The 11,190-nt window shown below is 53.2% G+C and overlaps 1 protein-coding gene across 4 annotated transcripts in view; it reads left to right on the forward strand.

The window, feature by feature from the left end:
* LOC120234545 (DNA dC->dU-editing enzyme APOBEC-3D-like) overlaps positions 1-8,707 on the forward strand; it is a 21,277-nt gene extending 12,570 nt beyond the window's left edge. For 3 of the 4 annotated variants that reach the window (XM_039236455.1, XM_039236437.1, XM_039236464.1), the window contains 4 exons: positions 6,720-6,876; positions 7,474-7,738; positions 7,980-8,095; positions 8,621-8,707. In XM_039236455.1, the coding sequence (XP_039092386.1) occupies positions 6,720-6,876; positions 7,474-7,738; positions 7,980-8,095; positions 8,621-8,668 (586 nt within the window). In that variant the 3' untranslated portion in view covers positions 8,669-8,707. Of the gene's footprint in view, positions 1-320; positions 601-812; positions 925-6,719; positions 6,877-7,473; positions 7,739-7,979; positions 8,096-8,620 lie in introns of all 4 variants that reach the window. The other variant, XM_039236445.1, reaches the window with a different exon arrangement.
* Positions 8,708-11,190: the final 2,483 nt, after the last annotated feature.

Consider the following 11,190-nt stretch of genomic DNA (forward strand, 5'->3'; position numbering starts at 1 on the left):
GATGGTTGCATGGATAAATGGATGGATGGATGGACGGATGAATGGGTGGATGGATGGATGGATGGATGGATGGATGGATGGGTAGATGGATGGATGGATGGAAGGAGAGATGTTAGAACTGATGGATGGTGGATGACTGTGAAAAGCAATGGCTCAGTAAAAAAGACAGGACAGGGAGAGATGGAAATGAGGGATAAATCAGTGAAAAATATACCCCTGTGGGTCCTGCCCCTTTGCCCCTCCTCTCATGACACCCAGCCTTGACACTCTGCCTACCCTGACAGCCAGGAGTGTCACCTTCTCTTCTCTACTTCTCCCAGGTCCAACCCCGGGTTCCCTGTCACGCAGAACTCTGCTTCCTCTCTTGGTTCCGTGACCAGTACCCATCCCGTGATGAGCATTACCATGTCACCTGGTTCTTATCTTGGAGCCCCTGCCCCACCTGTGCAGGGAAGGTGGTCAAGTTCTTGGAGGAGTACAAGAACTTGAAACTGAGCATCTTTACTGCCCGCCTCTACTACTCTTTGAACCCAGATTTCCAGCAGGGGCTTCGCAACCTGTGGGACATAGGGGTCCAGTTGGACATCATGTGCTATGATGGTGAGAGTGAAGGAGAACTGGGGACTGAACCTTGGGAGTGAGTAGGACCCAGGCAGGGGTGGCGGAGGATCTAGAATGTCCCCAGGGAGAGTGAGTGTGACTGGTGGCACTTGGAATGGAGGGCAAGGCCCTGAAGGGGGTGGGGCATGGGAGGGTCAGGAGGAAAAGGCCTCCCAGGACCCACCTGACTGCTGTCTTCCCATTGATCTCAGCATTTGAATACTGTTGGGACACCTTTGTGGACCACAATGGGATGCGCTTCCAGAGACGGAATATGTTAAAAGATTATGATCTCTTGGTCACAGAGCTTGATGAAATCCTTAGGTGAGGACGTCCTCAGCCTCCCATCCTCTCCCCGGCAGCTACTGTTGTTTCTCCCCAACTCGTGCCACCTGCACCTCCCCCCCTCCTACCCGCCCAGCGCCTCAGGTCCCCACCTTCCTCCTGCACATCCCATCTCACCCACTAACCAATCTTGTTCATAAACTGAATGTAACTGGGCATGATTATGTGTAGCTGTGAAAATTGGAAGATGTGAGTAACATCCTTACTGGGGAGGTGACTCATCAGAGAACAGGGTCCTTGAGGAGACCGACTGCATTTCTCTGCTGGGGCTTCCAGAACAAAACTCCACAGACCGAGGGACATCACAGCAAGTGTTTGTTTCCTCACAGCGTAGAGACTGGAAGGCCAAGAGCAAGTTGTCCCTGGGTTGGGCTCCTCCTAGGGCCCGTCTGCTTGGCTAGCAGAGGCCACCTTCTTGCCCCGCCCTCGCATGGGCCGTCCTCTGTGCTCACTGAGGGGGGCCCCCGGTGTCCCTCCGTGGGTCCCACTTTCCCCTTCTCATAACAACATCAGGCCGATTGGATCAGGCCCACTCTGTGGGCCTCATTTTAATCTTTTTAAAGCCCGTGTCTCAAACATAGTCACATTCTGGGTACTAGGGGTTTGGACTTGGGCATATAGATTTAGGGGGCACAGGGTTCAGCCTTTGGGGGCTATGGGATTGGATATGGGAGGACTTTCCAAAAAGCAGAAGAAAAGAGGCAGGTGGCTGAGAGTCAAGTTGACCCAGAGAAACAAGCACAAGCGTAATAGGTAAAAAACAAAAGCAAAAAGAGATATAGAAGGAACATCAGGTCCTTTGACCCCAGAGCTGCCTACTGCGTGAACTTACTGGAGGGAACGTCAGTGGCAGTGCCCCACAGGGTGGCCTGGACCAGAACACGGTGAAAAGGTGCAAGAGATCAGCCTGAGACGCTGGGATTCTGGGCAGACACAGAGGCCGAGAAAGGAAACCCAGAAGGGCAGGTGTGTGGTTGGAACACAATGAGAAAATCATTGTGGAGAGCGTCTTGGGTCCCACACGGACCCGTGTTCTCTTCCTCTGATCTTGCCCCATTAGGTGTGAATAGCGGAGGCCACACACATCTGTCTCTCCCCTCCCCTCCCTGTCTGCACTGCATCCTGAGGCAGAGGGCAGAATGCTGAAGAGTTCTGGCTGTTCAGTCGGTCTGTCCCGCTGCTCTCCCTGTCCACGTGTCCTCCAAGCACGGAGGCACCGAGGGGCACACCCATGGACGACACACTTCTCCACTCTCTCGGTCATCAAAATGGGCCCTTGAGGCCCGCTCAAATCTGTTCCTTCTGCAGAAAAGAACAAGATAGAAGGCCCATCTTAGACATGCACAGGGACTTCCAGGGTGTCACCTCCCAGACAGCCACTGTCGCGCTCCGGCACCGCCCACTTCTCTGCCCATGGGCGAAGGCAAGCGGGAATCTCCGCGTCAGAGCTTCACGAGTGCTGTCATTAGGGAAAGGCAAGAAAGGATTTCAGGCTTGCCGTCCCCCCTTAGTGCTTCTCAGCTGTCTATTGGACCCACACCTGAGTGTGCAGATCTGATCGCTCTCTTGAAAGGGCCCAGCTCATTCTGGAAGCTTCCATTGGCCAAAACTCTGGACACTCAAACAGATGGGAGTGGAGGGGACGCCATTCCCTTGCATTCTCCCACTCTTGCCCATGCTCTTGTTACCCCCCGCCTTGGGGCCATCCCAGGGCCTGGGGGCAGAATGAGGTGGTATGGGGGCACCGGCTGGAAGAAGGTCTTTGGAGACTCGCAGGCGTGTGCGGCGACAGGTGCCTGCTTGAAGGCCTCCTCTTCTTCTCCAGGAATCAACTTTCCCAGTTGCTCTTTGTTTCTCCACCTGGGGGTCTTGGTGACATGTGACAAGGAAGGCAGATAGATTGCAGGATGCACACTTCAAGTCCAGATCCCTGATCCCTGACCTGGGAGGCCCTGTAAGGGCAGCAAGGGCCCTCCTCTTTGCCCCCTCCCCACCCACTCCTACTCATGGAACAATGAGGAAGCAAGAGGGCCCAGGCCAGGACCCCGGAAGGCGGAAGGCGATGCAGCTGGGCCATTGGTTTGCAGAGTGGCTGCAGAGAGTATCTTAGCCCCTCTGTGCTGGGACCTCATCTAAGATGTGAGGACAATGATCGCCCCTCCCCCAAAGCTCTTGGGGGCTGTGGTAGAGGATGTGGGGGACACACCTGCCTTTTCCAGGGATGGGGCCGAAGATCTTCAGGGCTGAGTCCTAGGCCTCCCTTTCCAGACACCCAGAGTCCTGTCAGGAGGCTGAATGGCTCCTAGGGGTCCCATGGGGTGGTGAGGAGAGGGCTCACCCCACTCCCCAGAGAGCCTGTCCCTCCCCAAAGCCGGCTTCAGTCCTGCTCTCTCCAGCCAGTGTGTGTGTCCCAACCCCTTCTGGGATTCTACTTTCTCTTTCCCTTTTCAATAACCTGGGTCCTGCCGCCCAGGGGGGCCTGTCTCTTTCTGAGGGCGGCTGTGCCCTGGGGGAGGTCTCAGAGAAGGAGAGGGGAGTCTGAGCCTGAGGAAGTGCTGCCATCCGAGGGCCCTCCCACCCCTGGGGCCAAAGCAGGAAGGAGGTGGGGCTTCCGTGGAGGCGGCCTGGGAGGGCCCGGTCTCACTGAGGCTTTCCCAACGCAAGGCCAGCGAGAGGAATGGAGCCCTGGCGCCCCAGATAAGTGCAAGGCTGGGACAAGCCAGCTGAGGAGGGGCTACCGCACAGGGACCATCAGAGGCAGGTAAGTCGGGAGCTAAGAAGGTGGGTGGGAGCCCAGAGAAGCAACTCCAGCCTTAGGGGCTTCCCACCCCGGCTGTATCTGGCAGGATGGGGCTGGATCCACCACTCAGACTGCTCCAGGAGGACACTCACAGATAAGGGGCTTTCCCAAGGCCAAGGGCGGCTTTGTGTGAGAGAAGTGTTGCTGGAGAGCCCAGGGCCAGGCGAGGATGGGCAAGCCTGCCAAGGAGTCTGGCCCAGAACTGCAGGGACCAGGTCCCACTGCCACCCTTGCTTTCTGCCCTGGTCCTGCCCCCAGCCTGCGGTCCTCTCCCTCTCAGACCCCCCACCCTCAGGGTCTGCTCCTGCCTCTAGCCTGTGGGCACTGCCAGGGTAGATGTCCCACCACTCCCCCCCCCCGCGCCCCCCCCAGCAGCCTCTCTGCCTCCCCATCCCCAGGGCGTGGCCACTGGGTCTTCGTAAATCGCTTTCTCTAGGCATCATTACAGACTTTCCATTCAAAGATGATTGAGACAATGTTGGAGTCAGCTATAAAGGCACATTTATACATTTTATTCTAAAGTCTGGCACCATTTTTGCAAAGAATGCTCTGGTCTCTGTGAGCAACCTGAGCTGGAGTTCATCTGCCCAATACTCAGGAAGCTAATAAGAAACTGACACTGGGGGGTGCTTGGGGGGCTCAGGACTTAGGTTCAGGTCATGATCTCACAGTTCGTGGGTTCGAGCCCCGCGTCGGGCTCTGTGGTGACTGTCAGCTCAGAGCCTGAAGGCTGCTTCAGATTATGTGTCTCCCTCTCTCTCTGACCCTCCCCTGTCACACTGTCTCTTTCCCTCTCTCAGAAATAAATAAAAAACATAAAAAAAAAAAAGTAACTGACACTGGGCTTATGCAGGGAAGAGAGTTTCTGGGGTGATGCCACCCAGGACAACGGGGTGCTCCAAAGTCCTGAACTCCCTGACAGCCTGCAAGTGCTTAAGGGCAAAAATTAAGTGTCAGCGGTCCAAGGGCGTGGGTTCTCCTGATTGATCAGGGGTTAGGTAAACCTCAAGACTGATTGCTTGTCTTTCTGGTACCGACCAGTCTGGTTTCATCCAGATTGCGGTCCAAGTCCGAGAACCTTCTCGGCTACGCGCATCAGCGATGCCCTCTCTGTTGACAGAAGCAGCCCAACACCTTATCACCATGACGACCTTGCAGGCTATTTTGTTGTCATTCCCTGGGTAGCATTCATCACCTTAAGCAAAGCAGACTCTTAAGTTCCCTCCCTGTGTTTGTCCCAGCTGTGTCTAACCATGGGCCACGTGCGTTTCTGCAGACTTAATTCTGTAGATGGTTTCGTTTCTGTTCTGTGGATCCAACACTCATCTCCAAGACAAGAAGATAAATTGTTTCCCACGAACTCACTACCAATGGTGAAAACCTAAATTAGTCTTCAAACACTTGTTACAAGTTGTTTCTATCATCCCTAAAATTTAGCCGTTCAAGGTCAAGTCTCAACATTTGTACTGTTAAGATAGTGCACTTGTCTAACATTTGAAATCTTTCTGGCTTGAGCCTCCGGGTTTGCCAGGGACTGGGGGAGTTTCCCCGAATGCAGGAACTTCAGTGCTAAAATCAGGAAGCCCTGGCACAGTCAGTGTTCCTAAATGTGCTATGAATGGGCGTTTTCATTCTAATCCTCATGGTGAGGGCGGCCGGGTGCCCTGAGAGTACCAGCTTCGGGTGATGAGGTCACTGCTGGGTAATCCAAAGCCATGATGCAGACATGTGGCTTTTTCAAGGACAGTCATCCAAATCTACCTGACGCTTTACTAATTAGCATGACAGATATCAGAGATGAGTCTCCATTGATGAAATTAGTAGCTTTGTTAATTACCATAAAAGATGACAGAAATGGTTTGGTTGGTGGAAATCAGTGCTCTTTCAACGAGTCGGCTGGAAACATGGGGAAGGCACTTCTGGCCTTGCAGGTGCACGGAATGGACCCCATAGTCTGTGCCCTGAGGAATGGCACCCTTGGCTTGATTCCCACCTCCAGTTCAGTTCCAAGTGTCTGTGGTCCCTTGAGCCAGATTCCGTGATCAGCCAGGTCACATTGCTTTTGGCTGGAGTGTCTGGAAGGAAAGTGGGCTGGGGCTCCATCAAGCCTCCCCAAGTTTGTTCAGAACATTCAGTGTCTGCTTGGTCAGTAATGTCCACACGCAGCGGAGCTCTGCCACACGGAGATCTGTACACTTGTCCCGGGCAGGCAGGCAGGCTCCCAGGTCTGTCCATCTACCTGTATCTGTGCAGGGCCAACAGCATGTATCACAGAGAATCCGTGCACACGTGCCCACATGAGCCATGTCACTTTGCAACACAATATTAAATGGGGGGGAAAAAAGCAAGGTACAAGTCAGAACAGTCTATAGAGTGTAATCACAACTGGGGGTGGGAGGGAGGAAAAGCTATGTGAGTCCTTTGGCCAAAGTTGCCATCACAACTCTCCCTTGGTGACAACAGGGTTTCCTGTTCACCCGCCTCTCTGGGCTTTGTGTAGACCAAATTGTGATACCCGCACCTGAACAAAGAGCACAGAATTCGAAGAAGTCCCAGTGCATCCCCTCCCTCCCCAGAGAGGAGGGTTCTGGCATTTGACATGTCAGGCTTGAGACGCCTGTGGGGCCCTGAGCAGAGGGGTCTGGGGCACAGGACAAAGAAGGGTGAGCCAAAGACACACGCCTGATGTTCAGTTCTCAGGGAGGGGTCCCCCACCCGGCTCAAGGCGTCATGCCTGCTGAGGCCCCCAGTGTGGGCAGGACGGGTGCCCCCACCAGACTGGAGCCGGGGCCGTGTGCAGAGGCAAGGAGCACTCCCTCTCCTTCTTCTCTCTTCTCGGTCCAAGAGAAAAGGAGACTGGCCCTTCCCTCCCCGACTCCAGGGGCCCAAGTGGACCTGAGGAGTTGGGTTCAGAAGCCTGGGGTAACCCCAGAAGACACTTTCTGCATCTTTTGGTTTTCTTCCTCTTATACAGAACCACGATGACTCTACTAAAAGCAGATATATTCTACCATCACTTTGGCAACCAGTCCCGGGTCCCAAAGCCCTTCAAGCGGAGGAAAACCTATCTGTGCTACCAGCTGAAGCAACTCGAAGGTCCCACAAGTGTCAAAGGCTGCCTTCAAAACAAGGTGCCAAGCAGGCTGTCTGGTCACAGGGTGGGCCGAGAAAACACCGAGGCTGAGCGGGGTCTCTGTCAGCCCCGCTTCCCAGGAACCCCACGGTTTGCCCGTCCCCGGGCCTCTGCAGACACTCTTCCCGCCAGCAGAATTCTCTCCCTGCCCCTCTTCGAGAACTTAATATTTACTTGTCTTCTGGATCTCAGCTCAATAGCTGTTTCCCAGAAGCCAAGCGGTCCTCCAAGGACTGAGGGCTCGACCCCGCCTACGAGAACTCCCTCTGCCTGCCTTGCCCACGGCCCCGTCCTGCCCCACATCCCTCCCATTCCGACCCGCTCCTCGGGACCCCCACATTCAAACCTCTCCAGATGTCCAAAAGGCGAGGTCCGCAGAGCATTTAAGATGGTACTTGTGGGGGGGGGCGCTGCTGGGTCTGATTCAGATCAGGCTAAATTAATGGCTGAGGAAGAGAAGGAAGGAAGCTTCTTTCGCTGTCCGAGGTAAGTTCACAGGGCAGAGCCTCTCATCCCCCATGGCACCCACAGCAGGTGACCTCTGGCCTCTGCCTTGTAACCAACCCTTCCTTCTCTCTGTCTGGGGCCCTCCTAGGAAAATTGCCATGCAGAAATGTGCTTTATTAACAAGATCCAGTCGCTGCAACTGGACCCATCCCAAAGATTCGAAATCACCTGCTATATCACATGGAGCCCCTGCCCCACCTGTGCCCGGAATCTGGTGGAGTTTGTCAGACACCACACCTACCTCAGCCTGCGGATCTTTGCCTCCCGCCTATACTTCCACTGGCGCAGGAAGCATGTGCTGGGGCTGAGACACTTGCAGTCAGAGGTCCCCGTGGCCGTCATGGGCCGCCCAGGTGGGGAGAGGGCCCAGCTGTCGGGGGAGGAGAGAGGGTTTGCGGTCCCAAGAGGGAAAAGCCACTGGTGGGGGCAGGGCGGTGGGTGGAGGCTGCACTGAAGCGGGGCGCCCCAGCTGAGGCCCGAGATGTGATGCCACCACCGGAAGGGGAAAGGAAGGGGGAGCCTGTGGCCCTGCAGGGTGCAGGCTGGCTCTCCCCCTGCCCTGGGGCCTCACTGCCTTCCCCTCCTTCGTCTCAGAGTTTGAGGACTGCTGGAGGAAGTTTGTGGACCACCAGGACAGGCCATTCCAGCCCTGGAACAATCTGGACCAAAATACTATAAAGATAAAACGTCGGCTCAGGAAGATCTTGATGGTGAGAAGCTGTTCTTGCTGCAGGCACCTGGCCTCACCCCTGCAACTCCCCCTCCCAGCTCAGCCCCCCAGCCCTTCTCTCTCACTCCTCTCCTTGCTCTCTGTCCTCAGCGCCCCTCCACACCTTTCTCTTTTCTTTAGACACCCTTCCCTGCAACTCCAATAGGGGCTCCCACTTCCTGCCTTATCTCCCTTTTCTTAGGATCTTGGGGCGCCTGGTGGCTCAGTCAGTTAAACGTCCACTCTTGATTTGGGCTCAGCTCATGATCTCACTGGTTGGGAGTTCCAGCCCCACGTCGGGCTCTGCACTGACCGCGACGATCCTGCTTGAGCCTCTCTCTCTGCCCCTTTCCCCCGCCCCAAAGTAAATAAACATTAAAAATTTAAAAATGATCTTGTCAGCTTTCCATTTCCCTCAAGGCCTCCCTGGCCTCTCAGACCTGGCTCTTCTTGTCGCCTCTCTTTCTCCGGCTCCCTGCCAACGTTTGCCGCCAGTGACACTTCTGTTTTCTTTCTCTCTCAACAGCCCCAGAATGATTTAGTGAATGACTTCAGAAACCTGCAACTTGAATGACCATCGACACCCCCCCCCCCCCGCCCTCCCCCCCCCCCCCAGGGTAGGGTTCTAGGCACAAGAGAATCCCCAGCCTGGGANCGTTTGCCGCCAGTGACACTTCTGTTTTCTTTCTCTCTCAACAGCCCCAGAATGATTTAGTGAATGACTTCAGAAACCTGCAACTTGAATGACCACCCCCCCCCCCCCCCCCCGCCCTGCCTCATTCCTGGAGCACCTCAATGCTTCATAAACTGCTGACTTTTAGGAGCAAGTTGTGAGCTCCCCATGCACATTGGACCCTCTTCCCCTCCCCTGCCCCACCCCTCCTCCCAGTCCAGAAAACCTTTCTTTCCCCCTTCATTCTTTTGTTTTCTTTTATAAGTGGGGATATATTTTTGTAATTGAAAAAATAAAGATGATTTTCAAGTCTGTAGAACTTGGGTTACTTTCTAAAAGGGAAATCAGGGCTTTCTTTCATAAAACGATGAGCTTAAAGGATTTTTATTTTACAGCACCAAGGGGAAAAAACGTGTTTGAGAATTCCCTCTTGTGGATCATTTTGTCATCCGAATATTCTCTGTTCCTTCTCAGTATCTACTACGTGTCTAAATAAATACGGTAAAACTATTGAGTGCACGCAGTTGCTCATAGAATTGGTTGGGGAGTGGGGGTGGGGAATAAAACCACTTGGAACAGTGTTATTTGGTGTTCTTAGCTGAAGAAATAGGCACTGACTCTGGCTGATTAAAACAGAAAAAAGAAAGATTTTTTTTTAAATGTTGGGTGGCTCCTTGAAACTCTAGGAACGATGGATAGCTAGATTTGTAGGCTTCCAAGCCAGGAAAGAGCCCCCACACTATGTTGCAAAGCTGGTCTAATGAAGGTGGCATTGCCAGTGGCTGTGAGCTCCACCCATACCAGCCGTGCCTGAAAGCTGGAATCTGACACAGACCCCCCCCGCCTTAGCTGCCTCCACTGGGGACACCCTCATCCAGGATGGAGAGAAGGAAAGGAGAAGAAACAAGTGACAATAAATAAGGAACACAGCATAAGATGAAAAAAGTAAAATCGAGTGTGTAACACTAAATAGGAACAGAATAAATTCTTCCATGCTGCTCCCAAGAAGCACTCAAAAAAAAAAAAAAAAAAAAAAAAGGAAACCGAGAGTGAAAATAAAAGGGATGAGGAAAGATACCAGGCAAATCGAAATTTAAAAAAAAAAAGCAATAGTAGCAATATCACACAAGGTATATATTGATGAATCAAACAGGTTAAAGGACTTAACCTAATGACACAAAGGAACAATGAAAGAATAAAATAATAATCAGGAGGCGGAGTTAGGCTGGCGGAGAAGTAGGGGGACCAGGATCACCCACCTCCCTCAAACACAGCTGTATTGAGATCAGATCACTTGGAACCCCCAGGAAATCAATCACAGAGTGGCAGAAGTTTCTCCACAGTTGGAGGGAGACAGCTTGGGTGGATGAAGGTGCACGTACGGTGAATTGGGGGAGATAAAACCAAGTAGGCATGGCGAGGAGGGAACCCCTTCTGTGGAGAGACAAAAGGAAGGGAAAGGCAGAGAGAAGCTGTGAAATTTCAGTATCTAGTTGGCATAAGAGGAAAACCTCTCCGGACCACGGATGGGGATGAGAAATATGGAGAAAGCCAGTTTCTATTTTGTAAAAATAGCAGCTGAAATTCATAGGTTCCAAAAGTGTGGGACTTTCTCCAGAGCAAAGCGCAGCTGTGTGCATGCCCTGGGGGCAAGGGGAGCTGACCCCCAGTCTGGTAGTGATCTGGGGGACAAACCGAGAGAGAACAGTCCCCTCCCTTGAGTACTGTGGGAAGAAGATCTACTGCTCCCCACAAGGGCAAAAGACCCTGCAGGCACCAGCCAAAGGCCCTTTGTCTGCTGGGCAGAGTGGCCCTGCGCCGGAACCGGAACCGGGTCCACTCGGTGCAGGGCCCTTTAAGACAGCAGGTTTTGAATCCAACCGAGCACCTGGGAGGCACAGGACACTGTGGAGCAGGACAAACTGGCACCGCCCACTACTCTCTGAGGGCTTCCTGAACAGCCTGGATTGAGACACCTGGTCTAGGGGAAAGGAGATTGGGGTCTTTCCATTTTTCTCCCCATCACCAACATGGTGGGGCTTCAGGGAGCAGGACAGCGGCCCCTAGTGGAGGCAGGACGGCCTACACCAAACCCGGCCCCTCAGTGCCTGGTAACTGCTTATGGGAGTGAGAGTGATGCTGATTAGCACAGCTACCGGTCCCAGGCACCAACAGATAACTGTTTTTGTTTGCTTCTGTTCTGTTCTTTTCTTCTTCTTTCTACCCTCTTCTTTTTTTCTTTTGGAACCAGGTTATAGTTTCTGGTTTTGGTCAATTCTTATCATATATATAATACACACACACATACACATAATTGTTTGCTTGTTTGATGAGGCATTTTTATTCTATTCTTTTTACACCTCTATTTCTCCGTCGTCATCGTCGTTGTCTTCTTCTTCTTCTTCTCCTCCTCCTTGTATTTT

The sequence above is a fragment of the Hyaena hyaena genome, unplaced genomic scaffold (assembly GCF_003009895.1).
Source record: "Hyaena hyaena isolate Hyena2069 unplaced genomic scaffold, ASM300989v1 scaffold_4, whole genome shotgun sequence".
NCBI lineage: Eukaryota > Metazoa > Chordata > Mammalia > Carnivora > Hyaenidae > Hyaena > Hyaena hyaena.